The sequence below is a fragment of the Falco biarmicus genome, chromosome 8 (assembly GCF_023638135.1).
Source record: "Falco biarmicus isolate bFalBia1 chromosome 8, bFalBia1.pri, whole genome shotgun sequence".
NCBI classification, from domain to species: Eukaryota; Metazoa; Chordata; class Aves; order Falconiformes; family Falconidae; genus Falco; species Falco biarmicus.
In genome coordinates, this window is record NC_079295.1 from 45,210,473 (window position 1) to 45,230,819 (window position 20,347).

Sequence of the window (20,347 nt, forward strand, 5' to 3'; positions counted from 1 at the left end):
GAGGGTGGGAGGGGACACAGATGGGACAGATGACCTGAATTGACCAAAGACATATTCCATGCCATATAATGTCATTCACAGGAAAAAAAAACATCAAACCCACTAAACTTCACAGCCTTAATTACACCCAGCAGTGGGAACTAGGGACCTGCCTCGGCAGCTCATCCCATTGCTAAACTTCTTGTGACAGCCCCCACTGTCAGTGAACTGCCATCTCACCTACAGAGGGTCTGTGTCCTCTCTACACCAAGGAAAAACCCTGTGCCTTTGTGATTTCCTCTGGTCTTCCAAGAGAGCAATCACACCACCCCTTTGCCTGCATTTCTCCATTCCCATTGCCAGCATGTCTTTGTGCAGGAGCACCCATGCAGGAGGGCATGCCCTGGCTGATCCCTGTGAGGTCTGGTACGCAGCATGTGTTTCCAGAGGTGTTGCACCCTGCACCTCCTGAGTATTTACTTAGCAAGTCCCACACTGCCATAATCCCAAACCAGACAGTTCCCACTCTCTCACCACACCAAACAGAATCATTTCCATTAACTGTTCACATCACAGAGTTTGTATTTTCCAGCCCTTTACTTATGCCTTGAGCCCAAACTTGTACAGCAGCGAAAAAGTGAGAAAACCTGTGACTGTACAAACGCCCCAGCAAAGGCTGCGTGGGACAGACTGCAGCGATCAGGGCTGGAGCCGTCATCCCGGGTGGCTCAGTGGGCACCAAGTCAGGCACGCCACATCTCTCCTTGTGTGGTCCCAGAGAAGACGAAGGACAAAGAGGCTTTCTGCAGCTTACACCATCCCAGGAGCACCGTCTGCATCTAATTCAAGCAAAGCCAGGCTGAGGTGGAAGACAGCAAAAGACCTTGCTCGTGTGAATGAACCTGACATAGTGTCCCCACAGAGAAGCCTTGCATATTTATTGCACAGCAGGGAAGGCAACTGCTTTACATAAATAAGGAGCTGTGTATTTATTTGCATTGCAATCACAAGGTTTTATAAGCTTATTGAAGTAACACTGTATCTAATCACCCGTGCTGCTTTTCCCAGTCATCTCTGAAATGCTGTTTTATTGCTCATGGCAAGGCATGCAGAGCAATGCATTTGGTTATTATTGCAGCTGAACCATACTGGTTTTTTATGCACCGAGTTGTTTATATTTCACTTCTCACTGGTTAATTAGTTGTAATAAAGTACAACCTAGTTTGCGGTGTTGGTGGAGTGGGGAGTCCTGACAGAGAAGGACATGATGGCAATCAGGACTTCCTTACCTATGCACTGCAGGCTTTCTGCAAAGTTTTTCCTGAAACTTTTAACAGAATTTTAATTGCTTGACAGCTATATGTTGCCACAGGAGGAAATGTGTGGGCAAAGGCAGCAGTCCCAAACCTACAGGTACTACACATGTCCACAAGCCAAAGGTGGGGATTCCTCTATTAAAAAGCTTGACCTTTTTGATGAGTTGATGGGGCTGAAAGCAAAGAATATCATTCACTGGTGATGCTCTCAGCCTGACTGCAGAGCTGTGACCTCCCTGAGATCAGCAGGGACAATGCTGGGGGCTTCTGGGAAGGTGAAAGACCTCTAGGGAACACAGCCAGGATGATAAGAAAAGGGGTTTTCGACAAACAACATATTGGCATGCCAGCGCACGCATGGTATAAACTAGAAAGGGGGTAAAAGGGACTCAGTTAATGCAAACTGCAGGACAAGCTCTAAAGCTTTGGCTTTATTTCCCTGACTCTTTTTAACGACAGTTTCTCGCACAGAAGCACAAATCTACCTCCAGTGGGACAATCGTGGTTTCTTTCTCCAGCTCCACCATGGAGCTGATGACCTTGGGTGACTCTTTCCCCTTTCATTCTCCATTGGTTCAATGGGAAGAGCAAGACTCAACATCTTGTAAAGTACTTTAGGATCCAGGGACCAACTGCATCATACAAGCACCAACATGCAGATGGTAAGTGATTCCCTTGTTCCCTTCCCGCCTCCTCCCCCCCCCCCACCCCAGCAGTGAATAGTTGTCTGCTCATCAGTAAACCATTAGTCCCAGAGACAGAGAAACCCCAGGTTTTCTTATATCCAGAATGGGTTGTAACAGAAATGGCAACATACCAAAGGGAAGTAAAGAACAAACTGGGGAAACTCAGAGATGATGCAGGATGGCAGTGACTTCCCGGTGCGTTGGTCCATCTGTCAGCTTTGTTACTCCTGACCCACACTGATCCAGGAGTCAGACAGTCACCTATGGTCTGGAAAGACCAGGTCCATGCTGTATTTGGCCCGGCCACCTGTTTCTGCCATTTACCCTGAAGATAGGTGGTCAAAGTACTAAGGAGCTCAAAAACAATGAGCTAACCTGATCCCCAGGCAATAAGCAGTTTCCCAGATTTCAGCTGTGTCCCTGAAGTTTTCCAGCTGCTCTTCTGCCTTTGAATACAGTGTGTGACTTGTCCCTTGTGCATCCAGCTCCCCCAAAAAATCATTTGCTATGCAAGTAAGTTTACAACATAAGATCATGGCCCATGCATGTAGAGTCCAGTCATGTTGCACCATCTCCAGATTGTCAGCCTGCCACTTCTCCCAATTCATACTCCAGTACCTTAAAATAACTGCACTTTCAGTCATTGTAGCGGCATTCACTGGCCACCCTTAGCTTCCTCGTGAACTCACTATCTCTGCCAGGGAGCCATATACCAAGCAAATACAATTCCCTTGCAACCCGAGAGACCTGCAGACATCCAAGACCTGACTGCATAGCTTATGGGGCTGGCGGGACCTGCCTGGGGGTAGACTCCCCTAGCTCTCTGGACATCAGCAGCCTGCACTGGACACTCTTCCTTTTCAATACTTTCAATTGAGCTTGTTGAAACAGTGCTGCTCCTTCTTGCTGGGGGCCTCGAGTACAGCAAACCACCAGCTTTTTATAGGGGAGCCTGTTCAACACTTGAGAGGCAAAGAACTAGGGATGCCTGTCGTCAGCCTACACACTGTGCAGCTTCCCAGCTCTGCTGACGCTCCTGCCTACACTCCAGACAGCACTGAACAAATGGCTCAGCCTGAAACCTGCACTGGACTGAAACCAGGAGGAGATTCACTGACCTCTCTTAGCAACTTGTCCTTTTCACAACTTCTCCTCTTAAGAAGGCCATGCTCCTCCATGACAACCCCTGCTGCTCTTCTCTAGCCCCCACCTGCATGCAGCACCTCTCCCATGCCTGGGTAGGTACATAGGCAGGGCCACAGGATTCACAGCAGCCATCGTCCCCAGGTGGCTACAATATAGGCCCCTGCATGATTTCTGGTGGCAGAGGAAAGATTTGTACTGTTCCCACAGGAATGGCACGGGAAGCACTCCACCTGGTCCCAGTGACCAGGCATTTCCCCTCAGTCCCTAACCTGCAGAGCCCCGGGGAGGTCTAGGCACTTGCAGAGGCATAACACCAGCTGTGGACACCCCGCCAATGTAAGTGTCTCCCAGCCTGAGGAGCCCTCCTGCGCCCGGACAGAGGGCAAGGGGCTGAGGCGCACTGCGCACAGGCTGGCTTGTCTCGGGCACCTGAGAAGATGGCAGTCATCTCCCGTCTCACACTGCTGTCCCCGTGTCACCCAGGCACTGGCAACACCTGACACAGGTGCAGCTGGGAGCAAAGCTCCGTGCCTTGCCCTCCTTCACTAACGGCAGGGACCTTCGGACACAAAGTCGTTGCTAACCCAGGGGCTGTCAGAGCGAGCCCAGCTGCCGGAGCTTCCAGGGCGCAGCAGCCCCCCGCCGGCCAGCCCGGCGCTCCCTGCCCTGGCTGCTCCAGGTCACCCTGCCCGGTGCTGCAGAGTCTCCCACCCGCGAGTGCGGCACCCCCGAGGCGAGCCCGCCCGGAACTCTGGGCCCCCCGGCGCTTCCCCGCCGCTGCAGTGACGGGGGGTCGCAGCGGGGGAAGGGGGCGCGCAGCCCAGCGGGAATGGGAACCCGCAGCCACCCGCTGGCGAGTGACACGCGGCGCGTGGGGCCCGAGCGCGACACGCGTTACCCGGCCACGCCGCGGCGTCGGACTCACCCCAGCTGCGCCTCCGGCTCGTCCGCACTCGGAGCTCCCGGGGGTCCCCGGCCGCCGTGCCACCGCTCCTGGCCGAGAGGCTCGCCGGGCCGCTCCTGCCCGTGGGGGCTCCTCCGCCCCCCGCCGGCACCGCCCGCGGCCGGCGCGCCCGCCCCCGCCGCCCGCTCGCCGCGCCCCTGGTCCGCGGCTCCCGGCTCGCCGGCCGGCGGGTCCTCACGGCCCCCCTCCGCCCCGGGCGGGGGACCGGCGCCGTCCCAGGGCCCGGCGCGGCGCGGGGAGGGCGGCGGGCAGCAGCTGCTCCCGCTCATGGTGCGCTGTCGGCCCCGCGCTCAGCTCCGGCTCGGCGCCACCTACAACGGAGAAGAAACCACGTCAGGGGCGCCCCGAGGGCCGGCAGCGGGGCGCGGGCCGGCCCGCAGCAGCTCGGCCGCGACCAGCGGAGCTCAGGAAAGTCCCCCCGCCCCCCGCGACCCCCAGCGCAGAAGCAAGGAAGGACCCCGCCGGGTCCGCTGCCTGCGCGAGGGCTGGCGCTCGCTGCTCGGCGGGATCCGCGGAGGAAACCCGCCGCCGTGGTGCGGGGACACCGGGGGCCTCGGCACCCGCCTTCCCCCCGCAAGCCCCAAGCGCGGGGCCCTCCCCGGCTGCGGCTGGCAGCTGCCCCGGGCTGGGGGCAGAAGCATGGCACGGCTGCTCTTCCCAGGCTGGCTGCTGAGGTGCCGTTCCCACGTACTCCCTGCCCACCACAAACAGGGGAAATAGGACATAGGTGTGATTCTTATTTTATTTAACACTTCTAAGAAGCTGTGATGTGCCAACCTGTGTGATTCTCCCTGCTGACTTCGCATTTCTGCAGAGCTCCTTGCCTGCCAGAGTAACGGGCAACTGTCTTTTCCCCACACACCGGTACTGCTGAAGGGTGTCATAAGTTGCCAGCTAAGGGTGGCAAAAGTGTCCTTACTGAAGATACTCTGGGATCTCTCTGTGCGGCAAGGGAAGGATGCTGTATTGCACCAAATAAGACAAGTAGCTTTTTCATTAAAAGGCACCTTATCGGTGGACATGCCCATCAATGAAAAGTCTGCAAGTCTTACAAGCACTACCCTTAACTGTAGCCCCACAGTGCCGTGCAACCTTTTCTCCACTGTAACCCCTGCAGCTGCAATCAAGTGCCACCAGAAATGCTCTCTTCTGGAAACAGGAGGTTCTGTATGGTGCCCAGACTGAGCTGTGATAACAGCTGACTTTGTTTTCAAACAATATCTCTTCACCTGCACAGGAAGCGTGGCTAATCAATGACAGCAGGCAGATAGGACCCCTGCGTTCTCCCTCTAATTCTGTTCCTAACTCACATCTCAAGCAGATCATTTAAATGCCCTTCCTCAGCTTCCCTCACTGTAAACCAGGGATTATACATCACCTCTGAGAAGCCATGAGGGTGCCCAGGTGTCAGCAACGGGCTCTGGGTGCTCTGGCTTGCTGAGCTGCAGCTTTTGTTAGCAGCAAAGCCACTAATTGCTTGGACAGTGCAGGGAGCTGCTAATTTCTTGGTAACAAGAGGTGCTGGGCTGCATCTGCTCTCACAACCCCTCACCCTGTGGAGATACCAGCAGCCCCTCCCTGCTGCTGATTCTTCTGCACCTGGTCAAGGAGCAAGGGAGAGGTGGGATTTAACCCTGAACACCCCTATGTGGCCTGGGTAAGGGCAGATCCACTTGGGTACGTGCTGAGCTGCTGGCTAAATGGGACAGATCCCGAGGGGAACCCCAGTCCCCAGCTGGTTTTGCTCCAGTCCCACAACCCAGACAATTCAGGACCCAGGATCTAGCCTGCTCTCCACATCCTGCTTCCTGCAGCTGGGGGACGTGGTGGGCTGGGGAGTTCAGAACCCAGCGGGGGATGGGTCTGGGGAGAAATGCTCCTCAAGGTTTGCACATGCCACAGTCATGAGATGGGGCAGGTACATCCTCAAGGCAATGCTGGCGGTTTTACCTCTTTTCCACGTGCATCTCCTGCTGTCACAGAGCACGAAGCATCGCTGCGCCTATCGCACTAGGCACAGCCAGGCGCTTCCGATCCCTGCACAATCCCTGCCTGTAACAAGGGATCAAAGAAAGTGAGACCCAGGCTGGAGAGGAGACCCCCTTGATCTCCGGCCACCCTGCTGCTGCTCCATATCGGACTGTTTCCCAGACCCACCCCATGGCCAATTTTTTGCAGAGAGCTGTCAGTGGTCTTCCCTCTGCACACCTTGGTCCTCCCTGGTTTTCAGCCATGGCAGTGCAACAGCCAAGTGTGGGAGTAATCCTTAGGAAGGGTTTCTAACTTCTTTCTTTATGAAGTTCCCCCCTGACCAATTAAAGGAGAGCAAAGGGACTATGTGGTTGCAGGTTTCAGGAGAAACTTAACAATGAGCCCACTGAATGTCCAATTTCACCCACCAGATCCATAGGGGAGACACCTGTGTCACAGATGGATGCCCCTCAACAGCCCTCCCCAGCCCCACCACAAACCAAGAGCCAGGTTAGAGGTCTTTGAGCTCATCATAAGCAAATCTGAACTATCAAAACCATTGATAGCAACATTTTCCTTGCAGAGCGCATTGTACAGCGCAGACTGGCAGGGACAGTGGGGCTCTCCGTGAGGTGACCCCAAGCTGGAGAAGCAATACTGGCCACAGATGATGTGTCACCTACAGACAACTGCCTGCCTTGCTATAGAGCTGATAGAGACAGACAGACGGGGCACCATTGCCTGGGTGCTATTAAGCATCTGCCTCCAGCTGGGTGGGTACGGCCCCGGGTGTGCCACCTGCTTTCCAGTGGCTGGAAAGAGTCCCTGGAAGAGCTTGACAGCAGCTGTCTTTATCAAGTCCCTGTGAAGGCATCTGCTTACGCCCTCTCCTAGGCTCATCCTTATGGGCCTTTGACCTCTCTCTCAGCCAGCCTGCCTCTCCCTGACAAGAGAAAGGCCAGCCTAGACTTCTGGGACACCAGCACATCAGCCTTCTGTGGCCCAGAACCTCACCCACAGGAGCTGAGCCTTCCCAAGGGAGGTCAAAGCAAGCCCCTGGGACAGCCCTCAGGTTCACATGTGGGCTGAGTCTCCTCTAGCTTGTCCTTCCGCCACCCCAAATGAAGATGAAAAACCTGAAAATCTCTGTTCCACCAAATCCAGCACAGAAAATCAGTCCCAGGCTTTTGGTCTTCCCATGTGCCAACAGCAGGGCCAAGCCAATGCAGCATTTTCAAGTATTTTACCTGCAAAACTACCAAGACTCTCCTGAACATGAGCACACTGTAACCTCGAGTAATACTGAAAACCTAACATTTTCCAATTTCCAAGTCCAATTTTTTTAAAACCAGCCAAAAGGTTTGGGCTGAAATTCCCCAGCTCCTTGCCATCCATCCAAAAACTCCAGTAGGAACCAGACACCACTCAAGCTAAATTCCAGTCCATTAGCTAAAGCTTGGCCCAGCTATATGCAACCAGAAAACAGGAAACTAAATGCGGTTAGAAGATGGGCCTGAGTAAGAAATGTTGGCAAACTTTAGTAAGTGTGAAGTCCCATCCATCCCTCCTAACTTTAACCACTTTTATTATTAATATTAAAAAACCACACCAATATTTTTGTTATTATGTATAAACTACTGCATTACACCTACTCTGTTTTACCCTCTGTGTAGTCTAACTGGGATGTTTATGGTCTGGAGTCAGTAGTTAAACCCTTAGGCATGCTCTGCCTTGGCCTGGATTCCTGCTGGAGAAGAGACATGAGGGGAGCCCTGGGAGGATGCATGCACATCAGACTATTGCTGAGCCAGGAAGATCATCAGCTCCCAGCCTCCAGAGTACTGGTCTGAGCAGAGCGAGGAGGGGAGATCCAGGCCTCTCACAGCCTCCTGGTCCCTCTGAGCTTTGTATATCTCCTGTTGGATCCCTCCTCCATCGCACACATGTGGATGGAGGCTGTCATGTGCACCTGAAGTCTGCAGGCAAGCTAAGTGTCTATCAACCCAGGCCAAATTACCCAACAAGTCATTAGCTACTTGATTTATGCTTGCAGTGGCAGTCACTTGAAGCACATCCAGGTTATGGGTGGTTGAGGCTTCCCAGAAGCTCCAGAGAAACTGGGAGGTTGGGTCATAATGGGCTGGGGCTCTGCTCCTAGCTGCTCACGGTGATGCCTTGCACTAGTCATGCAGCTGAGCCACATCCAGCTGTGCAGCCCAGCCAGCTTGTCCCATAGTAGCTGCAGAGCATCCCTCCCACTCTGCAGCCCATGGGGCAGCCATATGCAGAGGGCTTATCTGTGAACTGCCACCTTCCCCAGCTGTGCAGGGAACGTACATGGACAAAGGGAAGAGGAGACAGGTTGTCTTGTCACAACTTGGACTAGAAGGAAGACAGCCAGAGGCAGAGCAGCTGGTTGCAACTGTCCACATCTGCCTCCAGCACATAGCTGGAAGGTTACCAACACTGGACATTGTTCCAAGACAGACTCTCTACACCCTTCTGTAAGCTCAGAGAAAGTACCAAAGTGCAGCTCAGCCTCTGGACCAAAGGAGCCACAGCTTCAGCCAGGCCATCAGGAGAGGACATGCTGCAGCACTGTGGGAAGGGCCAGGTGGGCTGATACTCCAAGGTTCCCCTCTGGGGCTCCCTTCCATTGCCCCAGAGTGGTACAGCCTGGCAGACAGGAGCCTGAATTGGACTGTAGGCTGACAGTCCCTGCTTGTTTCTTTTTGTTTCTGCTGCAAAGTGCTCTCTGGCACAGGTACGGGCTGGAAGGTGGAATGCGGGTTCCCACCAATGGATTTTCACATGACCATAGGTCCTGCACTTTCTGCAGACTCAAGCATCCTCTCAAGTGACTGCTGCTTCCCTAGGTTCTGTGGTTAGAGTGGGCATCCCTTGCATGTCCATGGCTCCCAGCCTCCCACAAATGTGACATTGGTTAGTATACAAAAAACAGGTCTGGTAAGAAAATGGAATGATGTGGCTTATGTCCTAGCCAGGACTGCTCACACCGATGGCTACTGTGGCCCTGCTGAGTTGTAGACAGTTATTAAGTTGCAGTTCCACATCTTGGACCAGACTAGCTCTGTGAGACCCACTGTTCTGGTTTCAGCTGGGATAGAGTTAATTTTCTTCTTAGTAGCTGGTGCAGTGCTGTGTTTTGGATTTGGTGTGAGAACAATGTTGATAGCACACTGATGTTTTTAGTTGTTGCTGGGTATTGTTTATTTTAAATCAAGAACATTTCATTTCCTTGGGTCCTGCCAGCGAGAGGGCTGGAGGGGCACAGGACGCTGGGAGGGGACACAGCCAGGATAGGTGACCCAAACTGGCCAAAGAGGTATTCCATGCCATATGACATAATGCTGAATATATAAACTGGGGGAAAAAGAAGGAAGCTGGGGGACATCCAGCATTATGGCATTTGCCTTCCCATGTAACCATACATGTGATGGAGCCCTGCTTTCCTGGAGATGGCTGAACACCAGCCTGCCGATGGAAGTGGTGAATGAATTCCTTACTTTGCTTTGCTTGTGTGCGCTGCTTTCGCTTTACCTATTAAATTGTTATTATCTCAACCCTTGAGTTTTACATTCCTTTCCGATTCTCCTCCCCATCCCTCGGGGTGAGGGGGGGTGAGCAAGCCTCTGTGTGGTACTTGGTTGCTGGCTGGGGTTAAACCACGGCACCCACTTAAGCAGAAGAACATGGATTCATGCTGGAAAGAGGCTATTACTGCTGTAGGAAAGGTTAAGTGAATCCAAGGCATCCATGATTCAGTGCTAACCACAGCCTTTCCATCTCCTCCCCAGTGCTGGGGCTTGGTGCTTCCACCGCAAGATGGGAGAGAGGCAGAAGGGACTGAGGATCCCATCCCCTGCAGCACTCTGATGCTGCCCTTTCTTGCAGGGCAGATCTAAGCAAGCCAGCTGCTATTAGCTTCATTTACCAGAAACCCGGCAACATAAGCCCACCAACTGCCATGTGCCCAGTGCCACAGGAGAGCAATGCAGGACAGCCACCAACTCCTGCTCCAGCCTTGCTCTGCCCCTGGGGTCCTACATGGCCCCTGGACCACAAGATGGGGCAGGGCTGGTTAGGGGGCACAGAGAGCAGAAGTGCCCCACTGGTTACTTTGGGATGATGGCTGGATTGGCAGTAGGGCTAGCAAAGCCGGGTTGGCATCCACTGCAGGAAAGCACCGGTCCCAAAGAGGCTGGGCAGAGATGCAGCAAAGTTTGCCCTGATTGTGTGAGGGGCTGGACACCACACAGCAGCTCTTTCAGGAACTGCCTCTGCAAGTCTCCCAGCTTTTGTTGAAGCTGAATGGCTGGTGGGAAATGATTTATTTTTAATTTTCTTCCCTGCATTAGGAACTGGAAAGACTCCCACTTCAGTTTTGTGTAACCACTTGGCTGCTGCAACACAGGAAGGCTTGGAGAAGAATCCTGCTGCTTAGTCGAGCACAAGCTTTTCCTCAAGCTCACACTGAGCTGGGATGCTTTGTGCTGCAACCTTGCTTTGCCTTGCTGCTCTGCATCCCATTCCCTCGGGCTTGGTGGAATTGGGGTAGCAGCTTCTTCATGAGGGCTTTGCCCTCACCCTGGCACTGAAAAGATGCAAAGAAGTCCAGGGGGTGAGCAGGAGACACAGGGATATCAGGGAGGAGAAAGGCACATTCTGATGTGGTTTCCGTGGTGGTGGAGGTGAAGGAGAAAACAAGCAGATCCTGTGCTCATCTGACAACCTCAGAGTTGAGTTAAGAAAGTGGGGGGGAGGGGGAGAAGGCTCGGGCTGTCAAGAGGGGGAAGGGGTTGCAAAGTGGGTTGCCTTGCTCTGGGATACACTGGAGTGCAGATCCCAGGGGAAGGAGGGCACCACGACCTTGCACCTGCTTGTGTGTAGCCTGCAAGTTTGGAAGATGCAGAGCAGAGCAGGACTGACCTCTCTGGGACCTTCAGCAAAATTGTAGAAGGAGGCCTGACCCAGAGCATCACCATGCTCTGCTGGACCTGAGGTGGTGGCAGTGCCAACAAGGGGTGTTGTAGCCCTTGCCCTGGGCCTGGTGCTAACAGGGATGAGCCAGTTCTTGTGAGTGGGCTCGAAGCAGCAGCTTTGCCCACAGTTTCTTCTGGTGCATGGGGGTGAGGGCTGTCAAGAAGAGAAGACAGAAGATGCCTGTGCCACCACTCAGGTGCCACGAGCCCCTTGGCCTCACAAATCCACACTGGCACCTGGAGGCACATGTAATCCTATAACCAGCTTCAGTTCGTATATTTCTTCCTCATACCCCACAGCATAGGGCTTGCTCAGTGTAATGTGAATGTAGCATAGACATACCCAGACAGGAGCATCTCAGGATTTCCATCCTCTGGGTGACTCCCAGTACCACACATTCAGACAACCAGGTAAGAAACACTTAATCCTGCTCTTTCTAAGTTATTTTCATCCCTGGGGCAGGAGGCACCCGCCTCCCTCCTTGCTTGCTGACCACCATGAAATGCAGTGCTTTCTGTGCCCCAGGACCCCATTCTAGGCCATTGCAAAGTGGCCACAGATTTCTCAAGATGTTGGTTTCTTAAAAACACCTTCCATCCTCTTTTTGCAAGAGTGAAAAGCAATTTTAGGTCACAGCTTTTATGGAGGGAAGAGTTCTTCAGCAGAATTCAGAAAGATGCAACAGGCAGATGTTTCCTGCTTGGCCCTTTCCTTGATGCAAACTGTGCCGTGCAGACATGGAGCCACCACTGACACATGCGGCTACAGCTGGGCCTTGTCCCTGTCTGCCTTACGCCCAGCCTGCTGCAATTGCCTTCTGCTTTTCTTAGAGGGGGAAATACTAATGAGCTGAATCACTTTTTCTGGGCATCTGGCTTGGGTTTTATAAGAGCTTAAAAATTCCCTTGGTCACTCTTGTTGGAGAGAGCCCTTGAACTCTTTGGGCTAAAACGCCTACACTAATGTCCTTCACTGCGATAAGCCATGTGCTCTGAGTTCCCATCCCCTCTGAGCAGGAGCAAGACATGCCGCACAGCTGTTTGATGTACACACTGTTGATCCCATCCATGTTGTGGCCGGTGAACAGGAACGGCTGTGTTTTTATGGCCCAACTCACCAATTAATTTATAAAATGCAGGTGCAACACATCACCCTGGGAGGAAGGTGTATGCATGGGCACAGTGAGGAGCCAAACCCATAGAGAGATGGAGAGATCATGGTTCTTCCTTTTGAAGCATGTCTCCTCCCTCTTATGTCTCTGCATTGACTTCTGCCCTTTCAACATGGCTGACAATAAAAACTTTTTACCATTCTCGTTGTGAAAATCCTCTTTTGTTTCTCTCATGGGCTGAAGGCTTGTTTTTATATTATTTTGGTTTTATATGATTTTGAAGACCTCAATCATATCACTTCTCACCCTCTCCTCTCCAGACTGTAGTCCCTGCCACCTTAGCTTTTTCTCATAAGACAGCTTCTCCACCCTCTTGAGAATTTTGACTACCTTTCTTTGGATTTCCCCTGACTCTATTACTTCTATTACTCTGTTACAGTCTAGAGATGGGGAAAGCAGCACTGCATAGTGAAGTCAAGATGTAGGCACACCAAGGATTTATACAACACCAAACTGTTCTGTACAGCAGCCTCTGTTCTATACACGAATCCCTCCCTGATGACATCAAGCTCTAACTCATCTGCAACAGCTCTTCTGAAGACTGGGGTCTCAGGAGCAGGGCTGGGCTGGGGTCTCAGCCAGACACTGATTATTTCAAAGGTGCTACTGCAAGTCAGGATAGAGAGGAAAGTGGGCAGAGCTTGAGGGATTCAGTACTTCCCCACTCTGTTCTCCCCTTAACATTCCTCTGACCATGCTACCTTGGAGACTACTCTGTGAAGCCCTTCCCTGTGCTCCCAGAACCAGCTGGACCCACCAGAAGAGGTCCTCCAACATCTAGTGGAGGGCATCTGTGACTGCATTACCCATTCTGTGTAACAGCTAGGAGCTGATGTGTGCAACTGTTCATAACCCACACCATGTCCTGGTTCAGGTGTGGCGCCCATGGGTACATGGAGGTGCCCTTCCCTCTGAAGATCCAGATGGGACCCATCTGCCTGGGTCATTCTAGGAGAGATCCTGACAGTTTTGGTTAGTCTCAGCTTGTGACTTGAGAAACCCATACCATTCTTCAGTTCCCTGCTTTGCAACAGCCTTTCTGAGACAAGGCAAAGCATTCAATCTTGTAGTTCTCTAGCTCCTGGAAACCTGGTAGAAGTGTACTGCTCTGTGCCCTGTGGGGGGAGGGCTGGCAGGAGCGACAGAGATGCTCCAGATGGGGAAGGACTGGACACCCATCCTGGGGTCAGATCTGCGTACTGTCTGCTCCAGCCCACATCCCCAGGCAGTGAGGACTCGGGCTGGACAAGGGCCAGTGTGGTGCTGTGGGAACCCCAGACCAGGCTTCAGGGAGCCACCTGTGAGAGTCACCAGGGCCAGCCTGCCATGCCAGGGCCAGGGTGTCAGCTCTCCTGACTGGGTGTCACTGCACGCCAGCACGCGCCTGGCCTGAAAGAAACCTTGGGTCAGCAAGGAAATCCGAGCACTCACTGATGCTAGTGTTTTGCTTTAGAGAGCCCCTGGGGCACTGCTAGTCAGTGCTCATGGGCAGTATGCTGTCCCCGTGGTTTCCAGCAATCACCGACAGGTTCTATATCCTGCACTTCCAATGTAGAAAAAAGACCATGGATAAAACATACACCACAGGCTAAAATAAACCAGCTACATGCTAAAAAAAGAGCCTCTGGGTAATCAAAAATCACTGTGCATTGAACATACTTTTTCTTGAAGCCAAATCCTACAGCTCCTTATTTTGAGTTTTTATTAGAGTCCCCAGAGCAATTAGTACACGTTCAGATCCAAATGACTCCTACAAAACTTCATCTTGGGGAAACAATGACAGTTTTTTGCCTATAGAAAACAATAAACTGAGTCTTAAAATTCTTAACAGCTTTCTGTTTGCGCTCTTATGCGGTTACTTAAAGGGGGAAAATAAAAGAATATACTTAGTATTTTTCACATGTTCCTTTCTTTGTACTGACACCCTGGCTACACAGCACTTAGTGCACTGAACCTTCCTCTAGCCCTGTGTGTGCATCATGCAAAATGGACCTTTTCATGGGGGAAACAGAGTCACAGTCTGAAGCCTACAGTGGTGAAAGCCTGGACTGCACCATCACTTTGCATCTTGGTGAAGTGGTAGGAGTTGCCTAAGCTTCCACGAAAAAATGGGCCAAAGCATAGGGACAGTGAGTTTATGAGTTCCCCAGAAGAAGCGTAAGCTTGAGACAGAAGGTCCGGGAAGCTGATGAACACAGACCTGAACATCCCTCTATTCTAGACAGTATGTCAGGGCTGTATTCTTCCTGGAACAGGCTGCTTTAAAACCCCACCCAGGGCTTCCAAGTTTGCCTATGGAAGGACAAAGGTCCTACCAGTGATAGAGCAGCCAGCAGGGTCTGTCGGACCCTTAGATCCCTGCTCCTGCAAAAGCAAGCCTTGACCCCCTTGGAGAGCTCAGAGGGCTCCCCATGGGCTCCGCCTGCAGGAAACCACTGCAATTCACAGGAATCCTGTGGCTCAGGAGTCTCCAGAGAGGGAAGAGCAAAGGAGGGCAAATTTTTACTGCATCTTAGGTGAAGGAGGAAGAGGGCATCTCCCACAGGGCTGTCGATCCTGCCTTCGTAAGACAATGCTCCCGCTAAGTGCATCTGGCCAAGGTAGTGGTTTGCTGCAGGAGCTCAAGGCATAGGCCAGCACAGATGTAAAGCCTGTGGGTGTAAAGGCGGGTCACAGGGACATCAAAAGACTCCTGCATGTGCAAGGGTCCCTGCCACCCCTTCCCTGGCATGGGAGCAAAGGCAGGGGAAAAAGGGCAGAGGCTGTCTGTGCCCCGGCACCCAACCTTCAGGCAGCTCCTGCAGCTCAGAAGACAGCTTGAGAGCAGGGTGCCTACCTGGGAAACAGGTGGGTCCCAGTGGCTCCAACTCTGCCTTAATGTAGAACTAAGTTTGTTATCAGTCCATGCTGTTCAGGATAGGAGTTTTCATAGGGTAATTCCAGACAAACCTTATTCCTCTTTGATTGTGAACAGCAGAGTTTCTTAGCTCAGCTCAGAGCTGGCTCCATCCTCACCTCTGCCTATTTGCTCTGGTGCTCACCTTCTCTTCAGGGGGAGCTTTATACCTTGGATGACTGTAAACTGGGCTTGTGTCCTGGTTGTCTGTAGGTTTTATTATAAAATCAGGCTGCTTATGGGGCCTTTCCACTCAGTTCTGTGCAGCATTGTAATTGAATTCATTAAAACCCAGCTTTCCCCACAGCTAGGGTTACCTTCCATAAAAGTCCACGAGAGCTGTAACTGCGTCTCATAACCCATAAATGGAAACAGCCTTCTTCCCCACTTTTTCCTTCCCTTTGCATTGATCCTCCTTCCCTACATTCTCCCCGTACCCAAAATAATAAAACAGGTCTGGCAGCTGACTCAGACCCCAGAAAAGGAAAATTCCTGCCATGCCATCTACACTAAACCTATGCAACGCCTCACTGCAAGACCTTAACAAGATTTCAGGAGGCAGCAGGCAAGCCTACTTGCCCACTAGGAGAAGCATGATGGAGACCAGTATTACAGAATAAGATGGAGTTTTGAAGGGGAGGTAAACTTCTCTTCACACTCCAACACATCAATAAACCTCTCATGTGGGGGGATACAGAAGAAATCCTTTCCTGACAGAGGACTAGTAAGACACCAGATCTTTGCAGTGCTGCTCTGTCCAAAGAAGTTGGTAGACAAGTTGGTTGAAGGCAAATGGACTCCAGCCCAAGGGATACAGAGTCCAGCAGCGCTGGGAATCCAGACGCATAGAAATGAGCAGAGATCGCCTGACTGAGAGCAGAGGTCACCCTTCAGCTGCCAGGGTTGTTAGCTCTCCACAGACAGGCTTCTGCTTTTACAGCACAGCTAATGAGTAAGGAACACACCTTTCTGAAACTGCAAGTCATCCTTTTTCTTCCCACAGACAGTTCAAAGCAGATCCAGGTTACACTGCTGTGTTTTCAACTGGAGAAAACAGGTGCTTCAGGAATAATCAGTGAGATTTTATGAGTGAGTTTCTCCATTTTGGAATGGCTGTTGTTGGGAGGACCCTGAAAGCAACAGCCCCCAGGAATATCACTTTCCAACATGACAAAAAATTATTTCCCTAAGCATGGACACCTTTGAGCAGCATGAAATGTTGAAGCTGACTTGTTTTGAGAACTAAGCAAGTTGGCCAGAAAGCATACTGAAAACCTGATGGAGCCATTTTGCAGCTCCTGTGCAGAGGTTTCATCTGCCCTTAATGGATGTGCTGGATAACCACGCCAATAGGAGTATGATTTTACTGATGAAGGAGTGTAGCTCTAACAGGCATGCTCCTACACTGACGTAAAGGTGCTTTATAGGGACAGGGCCATTTCTTCTCCAAAAGGGAATTATAAGAAGAGCAAGAAGCACCATCAGGGTGATGTAATTGCATCAGGACAGTGCACTGTTTTGGCTAAAGCTGCTCTGGGACCCAGAGCCTCTTCTAGCTTCCCAATGTGCAAGACGCCCTGCACTAGGTCTTGTGACAAGGCTTCAGTGTTGCTACACCAGACAGCAGTAGGTAATTTTGCCTTTTAGTGGGCTTTGTTAAAGTACAGAATTCTCACGGCTCTCCTCTTGCTCCTTAGACATCATCGTATTTATGAATCAGACAATGATTTTGGGAACTGATGAATTACATCCTGGGCTGAGTCTTCACCAATGCACAGAGAAGCCAGAGGGGCCTGCCAGAAGTAAGTGTGTTGTAAAGATGAAATAAAGGTTCAGGCAATTAATGCTGTTCAGCCTGGTTCATTGGATGACACAGTGACATAGTGGCACAAGAGGAGTGGCAATTAGGCTTGCTGTGGGAGCATGGAGCCTGAGAAAACTGTGCAAGCTACACATTGTATGTCTAAGACTGGGAATCTCTGATTTTTGTAGTGTGCAAAATTAAAGGGACAGTGTCACCAAGGTGCACTCCTTACAGTTTGCTGTTATACGTATAGTGGATTCTCTACCATTCTGTTTGTGCTCACAAAAAACACCTAGTCATTAAAGCACACGTTTCTGCTACAGGATCGTTCCCTACATCTACCAGGAGCTGCTGCAATTTTGTGGCCACTTTTGTTCTCTCTTAGTCTGATGGCAGTAATAGTAACACATCTGCATTTTAGGTGTTGCTATCATGCTGTTACTTTGTTGTGATATTGCACATCCAAGTCTCCTGCACTTCACCTGGGGTTCTTACTCTGCTCCTGGACCTCAGGCAGCTCTGGTCCAAGACTCCCACCAAGCAATGCAGAGCCACCTCCTCTCAACATTATCACAGTCCTCACACCAGGTGCACATGGGAAATCCAAGCACTCTGAGGCCACATCTGAACACCCAGCTCTCCCCCTTCTTACACACAAAAATGAGAAGACTGTGGAGGAAGCTGGGAGAACACCAGAGCTCACAGTGGCAAAAAGAGGCAGCTCCAAAAGCTTGGGATAAAAATGTCTTGCTCTTTTAAAACAGTCTTGTGATTTGTGTGGTGAGGGATAATGCCCATCCTAGTGTCCCCTGTTGTGGAATGCTGCGTCAGAGGCAGGTCCAGCTGTATGTGCACTGAACAAACTTGCACAGCACCCAGGTGCTGTGGATAGCGTGGACACTGGTAAGCACCTGCAGGAGCAGGCACCATCCCTGACAGAAGTGATGCAAGACAGGCTCCATGGCTGTGGTGGGCACGGATGCTGCTCAGGAAGCTGACAGCTGCCTGTGAGGAGCAGACAACAACAAGGACCACCCAATGAAGGGGCGCAAATGAAAAGGTCATGCTTTATTATGAAGCACATTCATAAATAGTTCATAAAGGGTTAATAAATGATTTGGAGATGCCTTAGTGCCTTGCAGACAGGCACTTCTAATCACCTCAGAAATACTCCCTGCAACAGGGATGTACAGCGTCTTAAAACCACTCATTACTTGCCTTAATCCTTTCAAAACAACTCCTAATGAGATGGAGCCTAAAACTGAGGGCTGGACTGACAGGTGGGATGATTTTCTGGTTTTAAAGACAGTTGTGAGCTGTCCTTTCCTGCACTGCTGGGCTCAAGACATCTGCTGGGCAGATGAAGCTGTCCTTTGCCCCAGCTCCTGGCAGGCTCCTCGGCCAGGAGGCACAAGGGAGGCTGATGAGCCTGCAGGTTTAATGGTGAGCAGGAACAGCAGGTCTGGGAGAGAAGAGGCTTCATCTTTCAGGGTGGGAAGGAGCAGAGTGGCAAGGCAACATGATGCAGGGGCTGCAGAAGGCATCTTACAGTAGCAATGGCTCTTCTGCAGGAGCCCCACTGCTCCCAGCTCCATGAGCAGACACCAGCATGGGTTCACAGATGTACTGGGCAGGTGGGGCTGGAGAGCAAAGGACACGGCAGACCAGCAGAGTCAAGCCTTCAGGCTTATGACCCTCAGCCCACCCCATCACAGCACAGCTCAGAACAGCCCAGCACAGCTCAGAACAGCCTGGCCAAGCTCAGCACAGCCCCGTTCAGCCGTGCCCAGAACAGCCCAGTCCAGCCCAGCTCAGCCAATCCCAGCTCAGCCCATCCCACCCTAGCACAGCTCAGGATAGCACAGCACAGCTCAGCCCACCCTATCCTAGCACAGCTCAGCACAGCCTAGCCCAGCGCAGCCCAGAACAGCCTAGCACAGCCCAGAACAGCCCAGCACAGCTCAGCCCACCCCATCCTAGCACAGCTCAGAACAGCCCAGCACAGCCCTCCAAAGTCCAGGCAGGGGGGTGGCTGAGGGTCTCTCAGCCCAGCAGCCCCCACAGCCCATCCCAGTTCAGCGAACCAGGCTGGCCATGGACAAGGACACCCTGTTGCTGCTGCCATGTCTGTGACTGGCTCCATGTGTGGTGGGGGCTGCCCGGGCTGAAGGAACCAGTGTGGCTGAGCAGGGGCCGGAGTGGCACAGAGCCAGCTGGGCTGTCCCCTACACGGCCACCCAGCCGAGGCCACTGGAGGGCTACAACAGGGCCTTGGGCCAGCAGCACCTGGCACCCATCCCGCCAGCCCTGAGGAAGGAACCATTGAAGGAAACCACCTCAGCTGCTGCGGTAAGTGGAATCTCTCTACTTCTGGGTGGAAAAACAGCCCTGTGATTATCTGCTGCCTCAGTTTTCACACCTATGCAATGGAGAAAGCTGCCTCTTGAGACCTGGGGAAGAAAGAGAGCTTTAACGGTGAAAGAATACCAGGAGACCTGGATAAATAGCTTTGAAAGGACACAGGATGTCCTTTCCTCGAAAGGCAGGTTAATGTTCCCAGATGCTGGCAACCAGCTCCTACCTTGGCAAGCTAGAGACTCTGGTGAGGGGTGGTTTGAATAGCTGCCCTTGCCTGGTGTTGCTAACTTATGAGATAAAACCTAAACACTCATTAAAGCAGCACTTGGCAGAAACCCCATCCTCAATTACAAAAATAATTTTTTTTTTTCTGAGTCTGAAGCCTTTGGGCCTCATAATCTAATTAAATAAAGCTTTCCCAGTTTTCCCTTGCCTGCTCCCCTAGCTTCTGTTGTACCAGCAAAGACAAATATATATTTTTAATTTAGCAAAATCCCCCTGCATTGTGTATCCCCTTCTGACCAGAAACCACCTCTGTTCCCTGCATGCTTGTGTCATGCTTGGGCAGGCTGTGTCGTAGGTTGCTTTTGTTCCTAGAAAGTGCCCAGAACACCGGGCCTCCATCCACTTCCACTGCCGGGGCACCCAGTGCCCTTTGGAGCAGCAAACATGCGGAGCCTGGTACAAGCAGACCCCCACCTGAGGTGGGCTCTGGGCTGGGAGCAGGGCCTCATGCTGCGCTGGGTACAAATCTCAACCAATTCTGCCAGATCCATCTGCCAGGATGTGTGGGAAGAAATGATGCTGCTTCAGGATATGCAACAGGGAGAGGCTGCAGGTGAACTGGGGAAAGTGCCATCCTCCCTTTCATCAGCCAACATCAAGTGGCCACACACAGAGTGGACAGAGACCTCTGCGAGTGGGATGGGGGCTTGCTGTGAAGGATGCTATCCAGGAGGATACCTGGAGCCAGCAGGTCCTGCTTGATATAGAGCAGCACATGGATATTTCACCAAGCTGTCCTTGGACTATCCAGTTTCAGGTCAGGTGCT

The 20,347-nt window shown here is 52.0% G+C and overlaps 1 protein-coding gene across 4 annotated transcripts in view; it reads right to left on the reverse strand.

The window, feature by feature from the left end:
- PSD2 (pleckstrin and Sec7 domain containing 2) overlaps positions 1 to 20,347 on the reverse strand; it is a 78,909-nt gene that overhangs the window by 37,457 nt on the left and 21,105 nt on the right. For 3 of the 4 annotated variants that reach the window (XM_056348696.1, XM_056348695.1, XM_056348693.1), the window contains exons 2-3: positions 6,042 to 6,143; positions 4,053 to 4,402 (exon numbers count right to left, since the gene is read on the reverse strand). In XM_056348696.1, the coding sequence (XP_056204671.1) occupies positions 4,053 to 4,360 (308 nt within the window). In that variant the 5' untranslated portion in view covers positions 4,361 to 4,402; positions 6,042 to 6,143. The remainder of the gene's footprint in view (positions 1 to 4,052; positions 4,403 to 6,041; positions 6,144 to 20,347) is intronic. The other variant, XM_056348694.1, reaches the window with a different exon arrangement.